General features: G+C 42.8%; 1 protein-coding gene and 1 non-coding gene across 3 annotated transcripts in view; one reads left to right on the top strand and one right to left on the bottom strand.

Annotated features, from left to right (window-relative positions):
- DHCR24 (24-dehydrocholesterol reductase) overlaps nucleotides 1–13014 on the bottom strand; it is a 35186-nt gene that overhangs the window by 18590 nt on the left and 3582 nt on the right. For both annotated transcript variants that reach the window (XM_033435426.2, XM_004273804.4), the window contains exons 2-4: nucleotides 11420–11575; nucleotides 2337–2442; nucleotides 1521–1639 (exon numbers count right to left, since the gene is read on the bottom strand). In XM_033435426.2, coding sequence (XP_033291317.1) covers nucleotides 1521–1639; nucleotides 2337–2442; nucleotides 11420–11575 — 381 coding nt within the window. The remainder of the gene's footprint in view (nucleotides 1–1520; nucleotides 1640–2336; nucleotides 2443–11419; nucleotides 11576–13014) is intronic.
- On the top strand, nucleotides 2948–3074 carry LOC117202884 (small nucleolar RNA SNORA8). Its single transcript, XR_004485395.1, has one exon. It is a non-coding gene; the product is annotated as a small nucleolar RNA SNORA8 (small nucleolar RNA).

Below are 13014 nucleotides of genomic sequence, written 5' to 3'. Positions count from 1 at the left end.
AACGAGGGTCAAGGTAGCCAGGGGACATTAAAATGGGCCATTACTGAAACTTACAAAGCCTTTTCCATTCCATTAGCTGTGAATCCCCCCCTCCCCAACCACAGTCCAGGGAGAGCATTAACATTCCTGCTTGAATGGGTAAGGAGAGGGAGGCTCCAAGAGGTGACAATGGCTCACCCAAGGCTTCCCCCCAATTCAGTGCAGCAATGTCGGGCTCAGGCAAGGCCGCCTGACACCTGATCCAGCGATCCTCCTTCTAACCTCATGCTTTTCTTGTTTTGGTATTTGTCTTGGAGACAAACAACTTTTCACCTGGCTGTTCTAAGGTTGGTTCTTTGATTCTAATAAAGCTCCTTGTGAAGAAGTCTAGCCTTGTCCAGGCTTTATGGAGAGGACAGTCCTGTGTGGTCTCTGCTCACGCTGAACGCCCTTGGTGCTGGTGTGGTGGGTGCAGCGAGGTGGTGGGGTGAGGGCCATGCTGGAGCAGGGGAGCTCTGCAGCAGGCTGGCAGAAGTCTCTGCAACAGCAGACATGGGCCACCCGATGCCCATCTGGGCCACCGCCTGATCACACTGTCAGCTCATAGCAGTAATAAGCAGGTGTCTGCCGCACACCCGGCTCTGTGCTAGGAGCTTAACATACGGCATCTACGTTCTCCTCCTGACAACGCATTTGCCAGATTAGGAAACTGGACCTCAGAGAAGGGAAGTAATTCATGAATGCCTGTCTCCTTTCTCTGCTCATAATAAACAGGTTAGAAGGCAGGGCCCAGCGAGTGTTTCGGGAAACGTGCTGAACTGGTGTGAATCCTGAAAGAGGTCTATCTCGTCCAGACCAGAGCTCTCAAGCCTGGAGTCCTGCCCTGGACTCTGTGAGGCCAACAACTCTGGTGGCTCTCAGAAACATTCACTTCTAAAGGATCACTCTGTTCCTCCCATCCCAGGGGCTCCTTAGATATGCTCAGTGAGATCTGAGTTTATTTAAAGTTTCAATCTGTCCTGCTCCGTAACTGTTTGCATCCTACTTTGGGCCGTGGAATTGCCTTTTATTTCTCCCAAACAGCCCCTCTTATTACTGTTGGTTACACCTCACCACTGGCATAGAATGTTGATGCTTGGGCCTGACTTCAAGACAGTATGGTGACATGAATTGCTAAGGGCATTGACTTGGGAGCCTGATAAGCTGGGTTTGAATCCCAGCCGTGTGGGATTTACTAGCTGTGTGATCTTGGGCAAGTTTATTAACCTCTCTGTGCTTTAGTTTACTATCTGTAAAATGTGTCTAATAATAGTACCCACCTCATAAAGCTGTTTAACAATTAAATGCCTTAATATACATGAGGCATTTACAACAGTATCTGAACACATATCAGGGGCTACATAAATCTCTGTTATTATTATGGATACAGACCCAGACTGGACAGGTGTATTTGAAACGAAGCACCCCCAGGGGAGCCACCTCCCAGGGGTCCTTAATGCCCAGAGCAGGCTGGTGGGGGCATCCCCCATCTCTGAACTCACCGGTGTGCATCGCACAAAGCTGCCATCGGCCAGGACCAGCTCGTAGGCAGTGCAGATGTGCTGGAACAGGCCATACTTGTGGGATGAAGACTCGATGCCTGTGCCCATGATCAATCCCCCTGCAGAGACATGTGCATTAGCCAGGCAGAGCTGGAAGGGGGTCGGGGAGAGCTGGGAAAAGGACACCTTGCTGGAGCTGGGGAAACTCAGAGCATGAAGGAGGCATGACAGGGCTGGCAGATCTTAGGGGAGATTTCCCATCTCTATGGATGTAGAGAGCAGGAGAGAGAAGGAGGGCCTAAGATGTGGGCATGAGGGCTTGCTTAGAGGTGGAAGATGGGTGGGAGACCCCGTCAAGGGCACTCACGCCATCACCTCTGGCCAGACACAACCTAGAAACCTGTGCATTCATTTCAACAGGGACATTGATGAAAGGAGGGTTGCTTGGGTGGGGGAAGCCGTGTCCCTTGGGAACAGTTAAAGGACCTGAAGGTGTTTCCCCTGGAGAAGAAAGGCTCTGGGACCTTGAATCCTATAGAAGGAGAGACTAGACTTATTCTGTGTGTTCCACGGGGCAGAAATGGAGCAATGGATGCAAGTCACAGGGAAGCAGGTTCCAAACAGCGATTGAAAAGTGCATTCTGATAACGTAAGCTGTTCAGACATGGACTGACAGGCAGTGAGTGCCCTGTCTTTGGTGCTGGACGAGCAGACAGGGTGACATCCGTCACAGATGGGACAGTGGTGACTCCTGGACCTGATGGAAGGTGGGCCGAGGTTCCTCAGCTCTGACGCTAGGACTGTCTGAGTTCTCACCCACTGTGAGGTCATCCAACTCGGGCAGCACAGGCAGAGTCCAGCCAATGGAGGTCAGCAGGGCAGTCACCTGACCCATGGTCACCAAGGGCTCCACGCGGACAATCTGCTGACACAGAAGAGAGACCCTGGGTCACAAGGAGGCTGCCAGGCCTAACGGGGGCTTCTGTCTGCAGAAGGTGTTATCCCAGACCTTCCCAAACAATCAACATGGGGATTCCTATATGGGCTTTAGAGCCTCTTTCCAGAGCATTCCACCACCTTTAGTTACAGTGAATGGGGTTTCTGGTGCTGGGTTAGATAGTGTTTAATCTTGTTCTTTCAAACACCTTAGATTTAATACTTAGTTTATTTTTCTTCTAGAAGAAGAAATACTCATTTATTTGGAAGAAACAGCATATACGAAGAAGACAAAAATCATTAATCCTAGTTCTTCGAAGTTATCAATGTTAATACTGGAGTATATCTCCTTTTAGTCTTTTCCCATGCATATCTATATTACTACTTTTATGTTTTAATACAACACACACACACACACACACACCCAATGCAAACACACATAACACAGACTTTTTAAAAAAAATTTAATGCTATACTGTGACGTGATCCCTCGTCATTAAATGCTCCTGGAAAACATGATTTTTGTTCAAAGGACAGGGCAATATTAATTCAGTATCTGGCATCATTGGTTTTCTTGGCTTTGTGCATGTTAGACCTGGTATTTCTACCGATACAGTATTCCTATAGTTTCTCAAACTGTTCAATTTGACATAATCTTCAACAGGAACTAATGCTTCTCTTTTTCTAGGGTGTGTAAAATTCAGAACCAGGAAGGTTCATCCCCTCTGACCCTAAACACGGTCCTAAAGTAAACTGCTTGGGGAAATTGGATCCCAAAGATTACAGGTGGGGAATTTTGTAGTGTGTCCATATTCCACTGTAGATCAAAGAAGCCCAACTAAAAGAATTGCGGACTGACTGACAAGACAACTGTGTATTGAGCAAAAATTCTTTTTGAAAGGGCTATCTTGAAGATTATGACCCAAATATTGGAGGAACTGAGGTGACTGGCAGTAGAAGGAAATCCTTAAAAATTTATTGACTTAAATAATTTTGCCTATGTTACACATAATAAAAAAATAAACAAAAAACGTTTGCGCTTAAAAAAAACCATGATTTTTAATGGACACACGAATACGCCATCAGGAGGACTTCTGCTTTCAGTCAAGATGGAGCGAAAAGAACCAGTTTAACCTGCTGCCTGGAGAAAAAAAGGACAAAATATACGAAACAGGAGTTTTCAACACAGTAAACATCAGGCAGGGAAGTTAATGATTGCTGACAGGAAACAAACAGGGTGAGCTCTATGAATGCCCCAGCTAAATGCCTGGAGTTAGGCGGTACAGGAAGGGAGAGCCCAGTGCACTCTGAGTCGAGAGCCCTAGAAGACCAAGGTGAATAGAGTCTGCAGGACAGAGTACTGGAGAGGAGAGAACTGCAGAGAGAAAACTCTGAAGTACTGCGAAGAGTGCCCGTTGAGTATTCAACTGAGGACTGATTGGTGCGTACACAGGACGAAATTACCAGAGGCTGACGCCAGGGGAAGAGCCTGGCAGGTAACAGTGCCAGGGGCTCACACAGGGCAGGAAATAGTATCTGTTCCCACAAGCCAGACTGGAAAACTTCATGACTCCCAGGGCACTGGGTAGAGTACTCAGAATATTCTTGCCTGAGCAGCGGGGAATAACTGCCCCTAGATTACATGCTGCTCCAGCCCCACCTGAAAAATCAACACCAAACAGGATCAAACTGTTTCTCACTAACTCGGCTCTATCTTAGAAGGAAGCTCACGAAGGTCTACAGGGGTACAAAAATATCCAGCACCCCACACAAGGTAAACTTCATGATGCCTAGGATGCAATCAAAGTTCACCAGGCATGCAAAGAGGCGGGAAGAGTCAACCCATAATGAGGAGGATAACCAATCAATGTGTTTTGATCAAACAGACCCAGAATTGACATAGATATTAAAATCAGCAAACAAGGACATTAACATAATTATTGATACTGTATTCCCTATGTTCAGAACGTTAAGTACAGACATTTAAAAGGCAGTAAAAGGATCCAAAGCAAACTTCTAGAAATGAAAACCACAATGTTAGAGATGAAAAATACACTGGTTGGAACTGACAGCAAATTAGACACTGCAGAAGAAGAGTGATGAATTTAAATACACAGCAATAGAAACTATCCAAGACGAAACACACAGAGGAAAAAAACCTTTAATGAACAGCGTATCAGTGAGCTGAGCTGCGGAACTACTTCAAGTGGCCCAACATATGTGTAACAGCAGTCCTCAAAGGAGAGAGAGGAAGGGAAAGAAAAATATTTGAAGAAATAATGACCCCCAAAATTTCAAATTTGATGAAAAATTATATGACTCCGAGCACAAGAATTATGAAGAAAACTATACCACAGCACATTGTAATAATTGCTCAAAACTAGTTATAAAGATAAAATCTTAAAAGCAGCCAGAGGAAAAAGATAAGTTACATACAGAGGAACAAAGATAAGCACGAGAAATTTCTTGTTAGAAATAACGCAAGCAAGAAGACACTGGAGGGCTTCCCTGGTGGCGCAGTGGTTGAGAATCTGCCTGGCAACACAGGGGACACAGGTTCACGCCCTGGTCCGGGAAGATCCCACATGCCACAGAGCAACTAAGCCCGTGCACCACAACTACTGAGCCTGCGCTCTAGAGCCCAGGAGCCACAACTACTGAGCCTGTGTACCACAATTACTGAAGCCCACGCACCTAGAGCCCGTGCTCCGCAACAAGAGAAGCCACCACAATGAGAAGCCCTCGTACTGCAACGAAGAGTAGCCCCTGCTCGCTACTAGAGAAAGCCCGCACGCAGCAACAAAGACTCAACGCAGCCAAAAATAAAATAAATAAATAAATTTATTTAAAAAAAAAAAAAGACACTGGAGCATCTTTAAAGTACTGAAGGAAAAAAACTGTCAACCTGGAGTTCCATGCCCACTGAAAATATCTTTCAAAAATGAAGGCAACCTCATACCCATTAGGATGGCTATTATTAAAAACAAAACAAAACCAGAAAATAACAAGTGTTGGTGAGGATTTGGAAAAATTAAAACCCTTGAGCACTGTTGGTGGGGATGTTAAAATGGTGCAGCCACTATGCAAAACAGTATGGCTGTTCCTCAAAAAATTAAAACTACCATGTGATCCAGCAATTCCACTTCTGGGTATATACCCAAAATAATTGAAAGCAGCGTCTTGAAATGCTATGTGTACACCCATGTTCATAGCAGCATTATTCACAATGGCTAAAACACAGAAGCAGCCCAAGTGTCCATGGATGAATGAGTGGATAAGCAAAATGTGGTATGTACATACAATGGAATCTTATTCAGCCTTAAAAAGGAAGAAAATTCTGCAATATGCTACAACATGGATGAACCTTGAAGACATTATGCTAAGTCAAATAAGCCAGTCACAAAAGGACAAATACTGTATGATTCCATTTAAAAGGACAAATACTGTATGATTCCATTTACATGAGTTACTTAGAGTGGTTAAAATCATAGAAACAGATAGTAGAATATGGTTGCCAGGGTCTGGGGGGAGGGGAGAATGGGGAGTTATTGTTTAATGGATATAGAGTTTCAGTTTTACAAGAAGAAAAGAGTCATGGGGATGGGTGGTGGTGATGGCTGAATGACAAGGTGAATATATTTAATACCACTGAACTGCACACTTAAAAGTGGTTAAGATGGTAATTGTTATGTGTATCTTACCACAACACAAGTTGGAAAAGAAATGAAGACAAATAAATTATTTCAGACATACAACAGCTGAAAGATTCATCACCAGCAAAATCACCATATAAGAAATGTCAAAGGAGGTTCTTCAGGCAGAAGGAAAATGAAACAGATGGAAATACAAATTTACAAAATGGAATGAAGAAATGGTAACTATATGGGTAAGTATATAAGATTTTTCTTATTATTTAAATTTCTTTAAAAGATAACTAGCAGTGTGGGGTTTATAACATATATAAAAGTAAAAGGAGGATAGCAACAGCACAAAGGTGGAAAGAAGAGAAATGGAAGCGTATTATTCTAAGATTCTTATACTGTACATGAAATGGGATACCATCACTTGAAGGTAGAGTGTGACAAGGAAAGTGTATACCATAAATCCTAAAACAACTGCTAAAATAACAAAACAAAGGCTTATAGCTAGTAAGTCAACAAAAGAGCTAAGACAGAATCATAAAAATTATTCAGTAATCCAAAAGCAGACAGAAAAAAAGAAAAAAGGAACAAAGAACAAACGAGACAAATAGAAAACAAAGAGCAAGGCAACAAATTTAAACCAAACCGTGTCAATAATAACATTAAATGTAAATGGTCTTAAATCTGAATTAAAAGGCAGAAATTGTCAGATTGGATAAAAAAGCAAGACCTAATTATATGCTGCCTACAAGAAACACTTTAACTATAAAGATACAAATAGATTAAAAGGAAAATGATGGGGCTTCCCTGGTGGCACAGTGGTTGAGAGTCTGCCTGCCGATGCAGGGGATACGGGTTTGTGCCCCGGTCCGGGAAGATCCCACATGCCGTGGAGCAGCTGGGCCTGTGAGCCATGGCCTCTGAGCCTGCGCATCCGGAGCCTGTGCTCCGCAACGGGAGAGGCCACAACAGTGAGAGGCCCGCGTACCGCAAAAAAAAAGGAAAATGATGGAAAAAGATACACCATGTCACCACTTAGTCAAAAAATGCTGGAGTGGCTTCATTAATATCAGACAAAGTAGATTTCTGGGCAAAGAATATAACTAGTAATAGAAAAGGTCATTTCACAGATACATGCACCCCTATGTTCATAGCAGCACTATTTACAATAGTCAAGACATAGAAACAACCTAAATGTCCACTGACGATGAATGGATAAAGAAGATGTGGTATATATATACATTGGAATATTACTCAGCCATAAAAAAGAATGAAATAATGCCATTTGCAGCAACATGGATGGACCTAGAGATTATCATACTAAGTGAAGTAAGTCAGAGAGAGAAACACAAATACCATATGATATCACTTATATGTGGAATCTAAACTACGACACAAATGAACATGTCTACGAAACAAACAGATTCACAAACATAAAGAACAGACTTGTGGTTGCCAAGGGGGAGGTGGGGTGGGGGAGGGAAAGATTGGGAGTTTGGGATTAGCAGATGCAAACTATTATACATAGGATGGATAAACAACAAGTCCTACTGTATAGCACAGGGAACTATAGTCAATATCCTGTGATAAACCATAATGGAAAAGAATATGAAAAAGAATATATATATGTATAACTGAATCACTTTGCTGTATAGCAGAAATTAACACAACATTGTAAATCAACTATACTTCAATAAAATAAATTTTTAAAAAAGGTCATTTCACAATGATAAAGAGATCAATTGGGCTTCCCTGGTGGCACAGTGGTTAAGAATCCGCCTGCCAATGCAGGGGACATGGGTTCGAGCCCTGGTCCAGGAAGATCCCACATGCTGCGGAGCAACTAAGCCTGTGCGCCACAGCTACTGAGCATGCGCTCTAGAGCTTGCACGCCGCAACTACTGAAGCCCGCAAGCCTAGAGCCTGTGCTCCGCAACAAGAGAAGCCACCACAATGAAAAGCCCACGCACCGCAACAGAGTAGCCCCTGCTCACCGCAACTAGAGAAAACCCACGCGCAGCAATGAAGACCCAATGCAGCCAAAAATAAATAAATTTATTTAAAAAAAAAGAGATCAACTAATCAACAGGACATAAAAATCCCAAACATTTATATACCTAATAACAGAGCTTCAAATTACATGAAGCAAAAACTGAAAGAAGTGCAAGAGATATAAACAAATCTACAATCACAGGCAGATTTCAATATCCCCCTTTCAAGAATTGATGGAATAAGTAAAGAGAAAATTCATAAGAATATAGAAGACTTGAACAACACTATCAACCAATTTGACCTAACTGACACTTACAGTACACATCACCCCAAAACAGCAGAATACACATTTTTTTTTAAAAAGGCACAAGGAACACTTACGAAGTAGACCATATTCTGGGCCATAAGGTATGTCTCAATAAGTTGAAAAGCATTCTAATCATATAAAGTATGTTTTCTGACAACAACTAAATTAAATTAGAAATCAGTAACAGAAAGATCTCTGGAAAATCCCAAATATTTGGAAACTAAATAACATACTTCTAAAAGACCTCTGGGTCAAAGCAGGTATCAAAAAGGAAACCAGAAAGTAGTCTGAACTGAATGAAAATGAAAAGGTAAGATATCAGATTTGCAGATGGCTCTAAAACCGTGCTTAGGTGGAAATTTATAGCACTAAACATCTATATTAAAAAAAAAAAAAGAAAGGTCTAAGTCAATGGCCTCTGCTGTCACCTTAAAAAACTAAACAAAGAAGAGTAAAATTAAACCCAAAGTCAGCAAAAGAAAGAAATTAACAAAAATCAAACAGAAGTCAATGAAACAGAAAACAAACAAACAGAAAGAGAGAACAATCAATGAAACCAAAAGCTAGTTCTCTGAGATCAGTAAAACTGATTAACCTCTAGCCAGACTGCTCAGGAAGAAAAGAAAGCAGACACAAAATGACCAGAATCAGGAATGAAAGATATGACATCACTACAGATTCTACAGATGTTCACAGGACAGTAAGGGAATATTATGAATAACTTTATGTCAATCAATTATACAACTTAGTGAAATGGACAAATACCTTTAGAAACACAAACTGCCAAAGTTCACTGAGGAGAAACAAACAAATTGAGGAGCCCTGTATCTATTAAAAAAAATTAACTTGCAGTTAAAAACTTGCTCACAAACAGAACTCCAGGCCCAGATGGCTTCACTGGTTAATTCCACTAATTATTACAGAAATAATACAAATTCTATACAAACTCCTTCAGAAAAGTGAAAAGGAAGGAATACTTCCCAACTCATTCTTTTGGACTTATTATTATAAAGCTGCAGTAATCAAGACAGTGTGTTCTTGGCATACAGATGGGCGAACAGATCAATAGAACAGCAGAGTCCAGAAACAGACCTGTGTTTACGGACAACTGATTTCAACAAAGGTGCAAAGGTAATTCAGTCGAGAAAGGATTGTGTTTTCAACAAAACAGGCTGGGACAATTGGAAATCCACGTGGAAAAAAAATTGGGGGGGACCCATATCTCACATCATATGCAAAAATTAACTCAAAATGGATCATAGTTCTAAATGTAAACCCTGAAAAATATAATACTGCTGGAAGAAAACAGAAGAGAAAACCTTTGTGACATGGAGTAGGGCAAGATTTCTTAAATAAAATGTAAAAAGCACAAGCTATAAAAGAAATTATTAAATCCGACTTCATCAAAATTAAAATTTTCTGGTTTTCAAAAGACAAGCCAAAGCCTGGGAGAAAATATTTACAAATTGTATATATGATGAAGGTCTTGTTTCTAGTAAGAAAACAAACAACCCAATTAAAAACTTTTAGCAAAAGACTGGAACAAGCACTTCACCAAAGATATACAAAGGGCAAATACGCACATGAAAAGATACCCAATATCATTCATTAGTCATTAGGAAAATGCAAGTTAAAACCACACTGAGATACCTACTATACACCAACTGAATGGCTAAAATTAACCATACCAAGTTTACGATGACGTGGAACAACTGGAATACCTGCAGGAATGTAAATGCTACTCGGAAAATACTTTGGCAGTTTTTAAAAAGTTAACCATACACCTACCATATGACCCAGCTATTCCACCGCCGAGTATTTACCCAAAAGAAACAAGAGCATATGTCCACCCAATGACTATATACAAATGCTCCTTGCCACTTTACTTGTAACAGCCCCAAACTGGAAACAACCCAAACATCCATCAATAAGTGAAAGAATAAACAAACTGTGATTGATATATATAATATATATACATAATATATATAAAAACAGAATGTACTTCTGATACATGCTTCAACATGGATGGATCTCAGAATAATTACGCTGAGTGATAGAAGCCAGACAAGATGAAAGAGAGTACATAATGCATGATTCTATTTATATAAAACTCTAAATACAAACCCATCTACAGTGATGAAAAGCAGGTCATTATCTGCTTAGGGATGTGGGGAAAAGAGGCAGGGAGGAACCTGAGGGAGGGATTACAAAGTGGCACGAAGAAACTTTTGGGGTGACGGTTCATTGTCTTGATGGTGGTAATGGTTTCACAGGTGCATACACATGTCAAAATTTATTACCAATTGTACATTTTACGTGCAGTTTATTGTACGTCACGTATATGTCAAGAAAGCTGTTAAGGGAAAAAAGGCACAGGGAAATTAAGCAACTTGGCCAAGGTGTCACAACAAAATGCCATGACGTGGATATACCATATTTAACAACGCACTACTATTCGATATTGTGTTGTCTTTGATTAAAAACAAAGCCGTGATACGATCTCTCTCTCTGAGTTGTTTTTGATTTAAGTTTATTTCCCTTTTCCTTGAGCCCGGTTTCAAGAAGTAGAAATACGAGATAGGCCAAAGAGTATGCACACATCTAAGGCTATTAACAAGTGGGTCCCCAGAAAGCTTGGAATGAGGCCCACCCTCTGAGCCACCTCCACAGCCCAATTTTTACCAGCATGCTTCCTTACTGGGAAGAGGTAAATAGGTTCATTTTTGTCTCTCATTTTTGCCCATGATTTCCCCATCCCTGTCTTCCTGTAGAACTGCAGATAATCAAAGAATCCCCCTGAGCTCTCACTTTGCCCACCTGTGAGATGGGGCTATGACCATTCTCTTCCAAAGCTGTGAGGCTCTAGAGGATGGCAATGGTGGCCAGAGCCTTCTGTGATGACCAAGGGCCTTGGTCCCGTCCACTCTGAGACGCCTTTGGCTAAAATCATCTCCCCGTGAGTCATCTGCACCAGGGGCAGTGCCCCACCCACTCCCAGAGCCAGGGAACCATGCCACCCTCACCTGTTTCTTGGTGTCCACCTCCAGAATGTCCATCAGGTTGATCATGATGTTTTTGTGTGTCTTCTTGTACTTCCCGACCCGCAGTGAGACGGTGAGCCAGCCAGGGCGCCCTGTACACATGAAGGTCTTGCTGCCCTGCTCCTTCCATTCCCGCACCTGCAGACATGAGAAGAGGCTGAGCTGGGCCTGCCAGAGATCCCCTGGGCAGCTCACAGCCTTGCTTTCAGGAGAGGGAGCTGGGAATTTACCGAGGCCCTGAATCCTTCCAGGTACCAGGAGGAGCGGAATGATGAAACACCCACTGGCCCTATCCTCTGGACTCTCCCCGGCTAGTGAGGCCGACAGAAAAGCCAAAGTGCTGCCACATCACAAAGCAGAATGAAAAAAGAGCAAGAGAACAGGATCAAAGCACTTTGAAAACATTTATTCTCACTGCAAAGTTCAGGACAGGTTTCGTAATGGTAGTAATAACAACCGCACAAATGATAACTATTTACTAGCTGCCATCATTGTACCAAGCACTGCTGTATCTTGTCTTACTTAATTCTCACAACAACCCCAGGTGGTTGGGATGACCTGCCTCCTTTTGCAGACGAAGAAAATGAGAGGCAAAATAACTTGTCCAAGGTCACACAACCACTGAAGGGCAGAGCCCAGATTCACCATCAGAACTAACTTTAGGCCTGGAAGGATAAATGGGCTTAAATTAATAGTCAACAGAGTAACAGCTAACATTTACTGAGGCTTATTAGGTGCCAAGCCCTGTTCCAAGCATTTGCGCGTGTTAACTCATGCATCACTAGCAGGGGGAGAGAACAGGCAGGGGAGGCCCACCAAGCCAATGGAAGGAAGAACTTTTGCAAAACCCTTCTGTAAGTGACCAGAGCACAAAGTACAGAGAAGAAATGGCCCAGGAAATGACAAGCCCATCAGGAACATGGGAGGAAGCATGCCCTTCCTGCTGATGGACAAGGGCAGGGAGGTGGATATCTGTTGCTGTGAACTGCGACCACCCATGTCCTCTTCATCTGCTTGTAACACTCCCATCTTCCTTTGGTCCAGGTGAAGCTGATTCCCCTCCTGCCCCAGGAGGTGGGCACATGACTGAGGTCTGATTCTATCCCCCTGGCCACAGTGGCTGTTTCAGGGATGGGTCTGTGATCCAAGTGAAGCCAGTTAAGACCGATCCTGGGAGAGGCCCTCTCACTTCACTTGGGTTTGCTAGGCTAGTTGGATGTAAGCCAGAAACTGCTGGGGCCTCCGCAGGGAGGGGGCCTCCGCAGGGAGACGGCCTCCCTGAGAGCAAAGTCAACTCAGAGGAAAGCGGAGACAAGGGATGGCAGCTGGAGACGAATCCTGGATCCGGTGATGTCTGAGCCACTTTTACTCCTGGACTTTTCAAGACCTGGGTCAACGAAGTCCCTTTTTGCTCAAGGCAGTTGGAGTTGGTTTTCTACCACTTGCAACCAAGAGTCCTTGGAAGAAGCTGGATTGAAGCTGGTCAGGCAAACAGTTCAACGTGGGGAAGAACTGTTCTGTGACTGGAGAGGCCAGGGTGCCACGTGAAGCAGAGGTGTTCGCGCAGAGGGGTGTTA

This window comes from Orcinus orca, chromosome 1 (assembly GCF_937001465.1).
Source record: "Orcinus orca chromosome 1, mOrcOrc1.1, whole genome shotgun sequence".
Lineage (NCBI taxonomy): Eukaryota > Metazoa > Chordata > Mammalia > Artiodactyla > Delphinidae > Orcinus > Orcinus orca.
Note: the sequence above shows the minus strand (reverse complement) of the source record. Positions and strands in the feature narration are given on the sequence as shown.